We start from the raw sequence: 11,963 nt of genomic DNA, 5'->3' as shown, positions 1-11,963 counted from the left end.
TAGCCCTTCGGGTTGGGTAACTCTAGATAGAGCAACATAGAGCTGACCGTGGCTGAAAACTGGATTTGACAAATACAACCCAACATGGTTTAGTGATTGTCCCTGACTTTTATTGATGGTCATTGCATAGCAGGCTTTCACAGGAAATTGTCTTATCTTCATTATAATGGCCATTTTGAGGTTGTTGATGTCAGTACTATTCTTGGAATCAATGCTGTCGATCCTAAATTTGACCCTGTTATTATCCTTGCCTTAATCACAAACTTGCCAAGGTCTGTGATTATCATTCGTGTGCCATTGCATAAACCTTGGCTTGGATTGACATTTCGTAAAAGCATAACTGGTAAGACCTTTTTAAGAGTCAATTCATGTGGTGGCATCCCTAGGAAATTCAATGAGTTTAAGAACTCAATTGGATACATTTCTTCTTGTTCCAATGTTTCTGTTGAAGCTCGGCACACTTCATCTGAACTTTTGTAAGTTCGAGCCGGCCTGTTTAGTTTCTCAAACATATGTTTGTTGATCTCATCTACATCAGAGTTTTTGGGAGTTAGTATGGCTCTTTCTCTAAGATACTGTTCATCATCTTTCTTTTCATCAAAGTCAGGGAATGTAGTGTTGATGATATCTTCAATTGGAGATGCAGAACGTGGAACGATGAATCTTCTTGGAATGTTGATCCAAGTAGGTTCATCCTCCCCTTCTTTTACTTTTGCTTCAACAACACCATCTCCAATATCAAGGACCCATTTATTGAATTGTTGCTTGCTTCTATCAAGTTCCCCTGTTGGGGAGTACTCATTTACACGCATACTCCTGGAAAGTGTGTAAAGTTGACAATGTTTCCATAGAACAGACTTGTTAATACAGGAGTGGACAATTTCTTGGCGTTGTCCTTTGGGGATCACTGGCAAAATTTGCCTAAAATCACCGCCAAGCAAGACTGTCAACCCACCAAATATCAGCTTCCTATTCCCTGGTTTGTTTAAACCCAGTATATCTTTCAACGTTTTATCCAGTGCCTCAAAAGCATACTTTTGTGTCATTGGGGCTTCATCCCATATTATTAGTTTTGCTTCTTGCATGAGTGCAGCCAAATGTGTATTCTGTTTGATTCCACATGTGCTACTGTCCATGAGCTCTAACGGTATTACAAACCGACTATGAGCTGTTCTTCCTCCCGGTAATAACAAAGATGCAATCCCTAATATAATTTAAGAGAAAAAAAAGTTAATTAGTTTAGGAGCTGTTTTGTTAATTAGTTGATATGTATCTAATAATTTTTTTTGTTTACACGTTCCCTTCATGATTACTTGCTCAAATAAGTGTAAAATAGGTATTATTTACTAATAGTGATATTTATATAGGTTTATTAGCTACTTTATGATATTTTAATTGTAAATTACCTCAAGATGCAACTGCAAGTACAATTGTCCCTTCCGATCTTAACCGCGAGAGTATAGCTTTATATAAGAAAGTTTTTCCTGTACCTCCTCGTCCATAAACAAAATAGAAACCCCCTCGTTCTTCATGGACTGAAGAGACGACCTTCTGATAGATTGTCATTTGATCAGGGTTTAGTTTGGAGAAAAGCTGCTCATGTTCAAGTGCTTTTTGTGTTTGGTTATAGCTAAGCTCTTCACGTATCAACCGATTATCCATAGCAGTAAGCAAGGTTTCATCAGGTTTTGGTAAATCACTAAAATCTTCTAATGATTTGCCATTTCTTTGTAAAACTTCCTGTATATCTACCAAACAATAATTCTTTATTTGTTCATCTGAAAGATGCAAAGTGGGAAATCTGAATTGTCTTCTTTTCCTGTACAAAACATCCTCAGATAAAGTTTTCCAATTTTCATTCCATAATTGAAGTGGGCTGCAAACATCATAGAACAACAAAATTGTAACAAATCTCGTAGCTGTGGTCCGGTAGCCCAGAACTTTGCCTCATTGATAGCATCTGTCCATTCTTTGTCATCATTTAAAAGACCATATGCATTGCAAGCTTCTTTGTATGTTTCATACTCACGACCATTAACGGTTTTGATGTCTTCATAAGATTGTGGTCCCCTAACAACACCCAACAAAATTCTCAAATAATACCGTGGTCCTGCAGCCGGGTTACAGTAAACAATACGGCCAATACAGCCTTTTCTGTGTCCTCTCCACGTCCAAACATTAAACTTTTTCTGCCACACATATTTAGAAGGTATCTCAGCACGACATGGAATTACATAGATACTGCTAAATGAAATAGAATATAATAAATATATTCCCACAACATGAGTTCAAAGTCATAATTATGCTGGAACAACTCAATACAATAAGTCCATAAACGGTATAGTCCAAGGCATGTAGCCTTAAAGTCCGACAATGAGCAATGGAGCTTAAATCTCCAAAGTCCAGTCCTAACATAGAAGTCTTTATCCCTGATTAGCCCGAGTACCTGAAAAGTATATTAAAACGTGTCAACACAAAGGTTGGTGAGTTCCTAGGTTTTAGTCAAAAGTCTAGTCAAGAAATAAGTCTTTTGTCGATTCTTTTCAGTACAAAAATAAGTATTTGTTCATATAATGAGCAGAGTTACGCCATATAAGTCAAGTACACAAGTCTCATGTCCAAGTCTCAAAGTCCAAGGTACTCAATGTACCCGAAGTACTCAAAGTCTCAAAGTCTGGCATTACGGTACCTGCCTTAGTCTATAGTCTCAAAGTCTCAAGTCTCCATATAAAACACGTCAAATAAGCACGTCATCAAGCACAACAACAAACACATAATCACACACAAACAACAAGACAGAAGCACGGCAAATGGCATAAGTAACTCTATACGCACAGGCTCAATATTGAACATAAACAGAAATCGACAAACTGTTTAAAAGAACAAGTATACTTTTCACCCCAAAAACTTATAAAAAGAGGAGCTATGAAACTCACCTGAACGCAGCACAAGCACAATTATCCTAGATGAACGAACAAGGACACGAGTAGTCAAATACACCTGAAGCACGTACACTAACTGTCCGAAAGTCCTACACTGTCCACAACTCACCCAGTAAGAACTTGGATTTAATTGTACTCGTATATGTCCTATACTAGTGTCTTAGGAAATGCCATTATGTCTTGTCCAAATAAATAGTTCGTTAAATAATGTCACATTTCATTGTTTATATCCCGTCAAATCTTCATAACAACATCATTATAAAATATATATTAAGTCTGGAAGGTCATATAATTTGTACATCGTCTTTTACGTCTTTTATTCTTTGCCTTTATATATAGTCGTTATAAGGTATATGAAGTCCGAAGTCATTAAGTGTCATTATACGAATATATAATTTATAAGTGGTCCTTTCAACGTCTTTTTAATATATATATATATTTATTCATATATCCATATTAGATTTTTATCCTTATACATATGTATATATATATACTTAAATGGTTTTAGATAAAATAAAACAAGTATTAAAGTAAAATAAATAAAACAATATGTTTCTCTTCATTGAAAATCATCGTGCATCATTAAAATCATTATGTATCATTTGTTTCGTGAATCTTCGTGCATCAATTTAACCATGATCCAAGGGTCAAGATCTTGTCTTATTTGTTTTACATTAATACTTGTTTTACAATACCCAACCCCATACTTAAATTGGTCTTTTAATATATATTTATATATATATACTCAAATTAGTCTTTAATATATTTATATATATATATATTAATTTCATTATTATAAAAATTTGAGATTAAACTCTAAATATAGATAATTAATTCAAATACAATTTAACTTTGTTTAAATACTTTAATTTTTGACTAAATGACCAAATAATACCCAAAACTTAACTTTCAACCAAAAATACATTTTCCGGCAGGTTTGACCGGCGTTGACCGGCACAAAAACGCCTTACAAACACTAGATCTAAATACCAAACACAAAACAAAACCATTTTTGAAGCCAAAAGTAAAATATTTTCGGTTTGACCAGCTTTGACCGCAGTTTGACCGAACCAAAAACACATTTTTAGACCAAATTTCACCAATACAAATCGGATCTAACCAAAATAACCAAGAACAAGTCAAAATCTAATCCAAGATCAACAAAAACCACTCGGAAATCATCTTTACCCAAAGATCTATACAATTTTCGGTTATAACAACATATACTAACCCAAAATCACAAATTATCACAACAAGTCTTACCCAAGAACAATGATTTCGGACCAAAGAAATCGTATCTAGGAGATTTCGGTTCATAAGTATTCGGATTTAAAGATTTTCGGTGCTATAATTTCAAATTCAAAGGTTTTCGGGTCAAGGTTCTCTGATTTCATGGATTTCGGATCTAACTTTCCGGATTTGAAGGATCTCGGCTCAAACTTCACGGACCTAAAGATCTCGGGTATATATACACCCATAAATACTTTAACAAACCGAAATATATATGTTTTAGTAACCCTTTTCGGATTCAAATCCATATTTTATAACAAAACCGATTTAAATATACATTTTTTTATAAATTTCGGATCTATAGATATATATACATACATCATACGATTTAAACATATACACAAATAATATTTCCGGATATATATATATATATATAATGATTTACAGATCTAATATATATATATAATTATAGGCCGAAAATATATATATATATACAATAATAAAAAAAATGGATTTTAGATGAAGAACAACATAGATCCAACCAAAACTTGTCAAGATCTAAAAGATTAATGAAAAAAAGATAAAGATTGATAGTATTTTGGTGGTGGTTAGTGGCGGCCGAATGGTGGTTGTGGGTGGCCGAACTAGAGACAAAAGAGGAGGAGGGGGGCGGCTGTAGAGAGAAAAAAGAAAGGAGGGAGGAAGTGTTGGAAGAGAAATGAGGGACATTAGGGTTTGGATGGGGTTTTGTTTGCTTCCCAACCCTGGCTTTGACTGAAGTTGACCCAGCTTTGACCTCACAAAAACTTCTTTGACTCGACCATACAAGAAAACTCGAGACCCGTAAATATATTTTTGTCGATATATTTAAATGAAATTTTTCAATTGCTTTCTAACGAATATAAACATGAACATATTTGTTTATTAAATCTTTAATTGATTATATTTTAAGTATTTCATTTAATTTGGCATTTCCACAAGACAACTAGTATTCCTCCTGTTCTCGAGTCCACAAGCAATTTTTCTAAAGTCTAAATGTTTATAGAGCTCGAATAGAACGTAAATCCATCTATTCCATTAATAAAGTCTTAAAGTCTAATGACGTACATAAATAAAGCAAACTAAAAAGACCGGAAAAGTACAGCGGAAAACACACTCAGATGACGGTTGTCACAATGTATATGCACGCGCTCTTGAATCTTCCTTGTTTAACTCAAACCACTGGGTAAACATGGTTTTTTCAATTCCTTCACGGTTTACTACACGACGAAGACTTTCTGAATCACGAAGGGTGACCATTTGTTGTTCAGGTAGGTGAAAGGTGAGGCTTATCAATGATGGATAAGAATAGTGGATAGGGAATGCAGCCATTCGCCAAACTGCTTCACATGGTGATAAGTATCGGCAGTCCAAGTAGTTCTTGATCTCATCGATAGTGACATTATTCTCGGTATTTGATTGGATATCAACTGTAACATTTTCTGCTATAACTATTGTAGCTCTGTCAGGGCCTTTGTTAAGATACTTGAACAGATACTTTATTGCTCGGGATCGATTGCACCATTCAACATTAATGTGTGCTTTATACTTAAGCAACAGATACCGATTGTATGGTACAACAAAACCATTGTGAATTTTTGTCTTACCTTTCTGCACAAACACCTTATTATTTCGTCGTCGATAAACCGGGTAGCCTTCTCCATCAATTGTGGTTTCCTGATAAAATGGTCTTGGGAAGTGTTTTTTGCATTTTCCTTCTTCTGTACATGAAGCATTTGGTGAATCAGCACCGCAAGGACCATGTAACATAAACTCTGTTACAACTTCATATAACTCTGGATCATCACTTTCCAAAGGCATCTCTGCGGATATAACATCATCTATTTGGTCGGGTGTATCACATTTTGTTTCAGGGCCAAGCCAAATTAAAATATGTGCATGAGGAAGGCCACGTTTTTGAAATTCAATAGTATACACACCTGCACAAAAGATGTGTTTTTAAATTAAGCAAGATGCAAAATTGGTTTTAGGAAATAGAGTTTAGATTATTTATAACAAAGGATGGAATTTGTTTTTTCAATTACCTGCTTGACATTGACCAAATATGTTTTTCCGCATAATGTCTTCCATCAACAGATCCAATTTCATTTTAAAAACCCTGGTGACTGTCTCTGATCGATCATATGATTGTTGGCCTTTGATTAAAGATATCATTGCATCTACCTCTGGCCATTTTGGATTTGCCGTAAAGGTTATAAACAAATCAGGGTTTCCAAAAGTACGACATAGAGCCATGGCATCTTGGTAATATTGAACCATATACCTTGGGCTGCCTGTGAAGGTTGCTTGCAAAACTATCCGCTTGCCAACTACGGCAGCCTGTGTATCTCCTTTTGTGACAGCATCACATATATTGTTATAGAGTTCTGCACGCAACTGTGGTTGATGATTCCGGGTCCATCTCAGTCGTTCTTCCTGAACTGCAGTATATGAATCAACCAAGTATTGCTGATACAACCGGCCTCCTCTGAATAATGTAGTTCCTTCATTACTCCTCTAATGAATTCTATAGCAATAGAATTCCCTCATTGTAACAGTATTCCGTTTTGTTTTTCGCCTTCCTGTGTTTTTATGATATGGTATCTGAGGATGATACCCGGTTTCTCCATAAGGGAACAATAGAGGGTATTGTAATGCCATATAAAGTTGATGCAATTCAGAGATTCTCCTCAGACCGCCATTCTTTGGACTAACAATAATATCCCTTGGTTCTGTATTCTCACCAAAATCATTTGTAATCAAGACCGCAACTTCAGAAACAGTAGGTTTATTATATTGTCTCATATCAATTCTCTGGCCTAACAAACGAAGCTCACAGTTATTATTATTTTGCACACACCAATCTTGTGCCATACGAAAGGCTCTGGAAAGAGAACTGTGATTGTCCAACATCTGAATCAGCTGAGCTACTATTACCTCGTCTACTCTTTGGGTGGTCCCATCACGGGACATGAACGCGGACATCCGGTTCCTGGTTTCATTTGCAGTATCATAAAAATAAAGTTGTGCATATCTTGGTTGTTCTCCTTCAACAGGTAACAAAGATCCTATCCGATGGTAATTTTGGCCACTTATTCTAAATGTGTATAAATTTCTGCCTTGGTTTATAGAATGATCTATTTTTGCCCCAAAAGATGTGAACCAAAACATGCTATTGTAAGTCCTAATATCATCTTTGAATTTTGATGATCCAGGTTGTTCATAATCCAGCAGTGTTTTTAATGGTTCTGGAGCATCTAACAATTTCGGCAATAAAATCTTTCCTTCCTGGCAACATGAAGCAAATTTAGGGTACCCATCCAGTTTGGTATTTTTACACCTCTCTTCATACCACATTAATGCATTACAGTTGGTAAATAAGTATGTTGGTGGTCCTAGATCAAGATACGACACATGGAAACTTTCAATTGTAGAATAGGGTTTATTAGTTATTTACAGAAAGTGTTATGTTTGATAACTGAGGTTTTGGAAAGATCCAATATATGAAAATAGGTGTTATAATATTAAAAATAAAGTACGCATTAACATGCATATATTTACCTGATGAAGTGAAACCTGACATTTGGCGGGTTTTCTTTTTTATACCTATAAACAAATTAGTCAATATTAGAAATGGTCCATCATTGGATATAATTAGTGTTTCTAAGATTTAGTTTCTACCTAGTCGTTTAGGTTTAGTTGCAGATGTTTCCTGATTATGTGAAGTGCCAGGTTTTTTCCTTTTATCTGGAAATCAACATTACCATGACACAATATAAATAAATATGCATTTCCTGAAGTTAACTGAAGTAGACCATGTATAATTTTTTAAACATAACCTGATTTTTTTTGCCTTTTATTGGTTACACTTTGAGGAGGTTGTTTTCTTTTCCGAGTACTGATATCTCCAATTTGTCTTCTTTGTGTTTCTGTGGCATTACTTGGCCCAGATTGTCTTCCAGGGACTTCTGTATCATTGACTGGGATTTATGGGAAGGTTATCTATTAGTAATTACATAAGTGAAGACTATTGAAAGTACAATATAAGTTCCATATGTACCTTGAATTGGGTGTTTTCTTTTGCGAGTGTTGACACCCTTTTTAGGAAAAGAAGTATGCACATTAATTGGCCCAGATTGTACATAAGCATTATTTGGCCCGGTTTGTGTCCCCTGACCTTTTGAGACATCATTTGGCCCGAATTGTGTTCTATGGTCTTCTGTATCATTTACTGGGATTTATGGGAAGGTTAAATATTAGTAATAACATAAGTGAACACTGTTGAAAATGAAACAACAGATTTCACATATACCCTGAATAGGTTGTTTACTTCGGCGATTGCTGACACCCTTATTAGGCGAAAGAGCACATGTGTTACTTGGTCCGGGTTCTGTATCCTGTACTTCTGTATGATGTAGTGGAATTGAGGGTGAAAATCACATATTAATAATACTATATTATTATAATTATATAAGTAAAGAGATATAACCTTATTAAAAACACAATGAAAGATTTGATGCAAAAAGTTGTTAATTTATTACAATGAATAATATCAAGTTACCTTGTGTTTGAACAATGTTTGGCTGAGAGTTATTGTTTGTTATTTTCAATCCCCAATAGTTTTGCAAGCTTCCATTAGATGCAATAAAATTACCGGAATGTATATTTATAGAATTCTTAGAAATATATGTATTTTGATACACATCATCATTAGTTAATTTCAAACCATAATAGGTTTGAATCATTCCATTACTTCTTATATTTGTACATTTGTGGATACTTATTGGGCCATCATCTGTTAGTGCGTTCAAAGTATTAGCATCCTTTGAATTACCTGTATATCAAACCAATGAATGAGCACCACAGTGATGAATAGAAACACTATTAATTATAACAAAAATGACATAAGAAACAATGTATATACCACAATCTATGATCCTGTTTTTGGTTATCGATAGTGCGTAAAATGTTTGGTTTCTTCCACATTGAGTGGTATTTATACCAGATTGTATATGTATGGGTGGAAAAGGGGGAACACTCTTTTTTGATTGATCCATATTGGCTTTGTACATGTTGACACTGGTTTTCTCTTTGAACTTTGTTACAGGTAAAAATATTCTTCTTGATAAAGGATGATATATATAACAGGTATGGAAAAACTGAAGAGATACATGCAGGTAAGAATTTGAATTGATGAATAATTATGATTATTATTTAAATTTATATTATTATTCAAGTCATTTAAGTGTTCAGAAGTTCCTAAATCATAATCGTCCTATGAAACCTTTGATTGTCAATCCCAACAATTGTCCATGATTAAAAACTATAATAATGAAGATTATCAATGAATATCATAAATTTCCCCATAAATGATGAAACAACCGAACAGTTGAAAGATTAACATGGTTTACTACTGTAAAGGTGTTAACTCTTGCTATATAAGAGGAACATTCGTATTGGATACATTATTCTTGAGAAAGGTTACAACATTAAGTATTTATTAATCCACCATGGCACATCTGGTAAAATGGGATTTCATCAAGAAGAGCCAGTGCTATGTACTTTGTCTTGATAACATGAGAAAGAAGAAAGTAAAAACAATTGAAGGGGTATTACAGTTGGAAGAAACTATCTTGAGAGATATTCTACGACTGGATATCTCAACTGGGCATGATTGTTGGGAGACACGCAGGTTGGTTGCTGTTTTGAGAAGGCGATTTAACCCACCAGTAGATGGGATCATCAATTTTAATGAACCTCGTGAGGAGATGGTTGATCCAGCTACTATAATAACTGGTTGGATATTATTTGAGATGCTGAATATGGTTGAGGTATTTTCAGCGGTTGGGTATTCTTCCATCCATGGTGTCATTGAAATTCTAAGTTCTGTAGATGTGGAATGGCTACGTAAGATTCTGGAGGCTGGATGCATTCATCCAGTGCCAACTGTATTTCAAAGGCAATTTTAGCAGGACCTTCAGGATCACATTGCTGCATTAAGGTTTTGGCGTGCAGTGGAAACTAATTCTGAGGCTGAAGAAGAGGATGATCAATTAGAAGACAAACGTGTGACAATTGCAGATGGAGGTTATATATCAGATGAAATTATTGGTATATAATTCTAATATCGAATTAATAGTGGTTTATGACCAAGGTTTATTGGTGGAATATCTTTTGATTAAAATTGTGTTGTTTCTTAAATGCTTACCTAATTATCTATGAATAAAAGAATATCAAGTATCTATTATGAATTATAATGTGTTGATTTTTTAAGCTGTTGGTATTGTGCTTGTAATTGATAGTAGTATCATTCATAAAAGAAACAATCCAAAAAATGGAAACAATTCTTGGAAGAATATCCATCATATCCTTTAACCATGGTGCTTACACAATCTTGCTGCCACAATACCATTTTTAATTGTAGTAACCAATCATCTTTTGCATTATTGTTTTGCAGCCTCAATAATGTTTGTTGAATGAATGCCATCAAACCATATAGGGCAAGACAGGATAAAAATGTTGCCTAATTTCTACATAGTAAAGTTGTTAATGTAAGTTTTAGAATAACTGGTTAGGTCTATTTGAAATTGCTTTCATAGAAATCATCTTGTCTGTAAAATATGATGTTTGATCTTTATTTCCATGTAATATGCAATTCTTCTGTAAATGATGTCTGCAAAATATGATGTTTGATCTTTATTTCCATGTAATATGCAATTCTTCTGTAAATGATACTTTCCAACCCATAGAAGCAATATATAAAAGGCAAATTTTTATTATGACGAAGTACTATAAAGAGTGTTTTCCAAACTCCAACATATCAAACAAAATGAAGAAATACGTAATAATAAGGGAAACCAAATAAGATTGTGAGAGATGTATCCCAAGCAAACATTGGGAATACAATAACAGATGGAATCCCAAACCAGTGGAAACCATCAGCTTGTCACTTTTAAGATCAAGAGCAGTTGCAATACGTAGATACTCAAGCCTCCTCATCGTTATCTGCAGCCTCATCATCGTTATCTTCAGTTTCTTCATCATTTTCTTCTACATTGTTTTCAGTTTTGTTATCCCCATCGGACTCGGGAGCCTCATCATCATTATCTTCAGCCTCTTCATCATTTTCTTCTGCATTGTTTTCAGTTTTGTTATCCCCATCTGACTCGGATTCATAAATAACCCTGCACACACCATAATCAACTAATTAGCTAATGGATGTAATAAAAGAACAGAAATGAAGATTGATCCTGTATGTACCTTCCTCTCTTTGACACACGGGGTGATCGTTTGGATTCTTCCAAAAAATCATCAATCATTACTACAGTTGTTTCAATTGACTTCTTTTCATTAGCATCAGCCACACTAAAATTAGATAGTAGTGAAAAAATTTTAGTTGGATTCAATGGCTTAATCGTGTAAGTTAAATTTTGATCTTTACCTGTTTTTATCACCAACAGTGCCAAGATTCAACACTGCTTTATTTTTCCCAACAGTTGGAAGCACACGGTCAGACTCTTTGGTATGCCTGAAATGGGTTAACATTTGAAATATATATAAGCAATGATATATGCACTTCACTACAACAACAATGCACAAAATACTTATAGTTTGCGTTTTCTTGGTTCACGGGTCTTCAAGGGAGTGACTACAGGAATTGGGTCCTTAACCTTGCTGGAAGATGACCCCATAGTCGCTTTAAAAGCAGTATGCTGGCCACTATCTGCTCCCAACAGCAGCGGGTTTGTCCCG

At 34.6% G+C, this 11,963-nt stretch overlaps 1 protein-coding gene across 1 annotated transcript; it reads right to left on the bottom strand.

Annotated features, from left to right (window-relative positions):
• Positions 1 to 5,342: 5,342 nt before the first annotated feature.
• Positions 5,343 to 7,568, bottom strand: LOC122603041. Its single transcript, XM_043775654.1, has 3 exons — positions 6,768 to 7,568; positions 6,257 to 6,647; positions 5,343 to 6,151 (listed from the first exon to the last, which is right to left on the bottom strand). The coding sequence occupies exons 1-3, from the start codon at positions 7,566 to 7,568 to the stop codon at positions 5,343 to 5,345; spliced, it is 2,001 nt and encodes a 666-aa protein (XP_043631589.1).
• Between the last annotated feature and the right edge of the window lie 4,395 nt (positions 7,569 to 11,963).

This window comes from Erigeron canadensis, chromosome 6, assembly GCF_010389155.1.
Source record: "Erigeron canadensis isolate Cc75 chromosome 6, C_canadensis_v1, whole genome shotgun sequence".
NCBI lineage: Eukaryota > Viridiplantae > Streptophyta > Magnoliopsida > Asterales > Asteraceae > Erigeron > Erigeron canadensis.
The sequence above is the reverse complement of the archived record's forward strand: the minus strand, read 5'-3'. Positions and strand labels throughout refer to the sequence as shown.

Coding starts and splice junctions, on each gene's coding strand:
- LOC122603041 (XM_043775654.1), bottom strand. CDS start 7,568: ATGTGGTATGAAGAGAGGTGTAAAAATACCAAACTGGATGGGTACCCT. Junction 6,648..6,767: donor GAAAAACAAAACGGAATACT/GTTACAATGAGG, acceptor ACTGCAGTTCAG/GAAGAACGACTGAGATGGAC. Junction 6,152..6,256: donor ATTTGGTCAATGTCAAGCAG/GTAATTGAAAAA, acceptor TCTTTTGTGCAG/GTGTGTATACTATTGAATTT.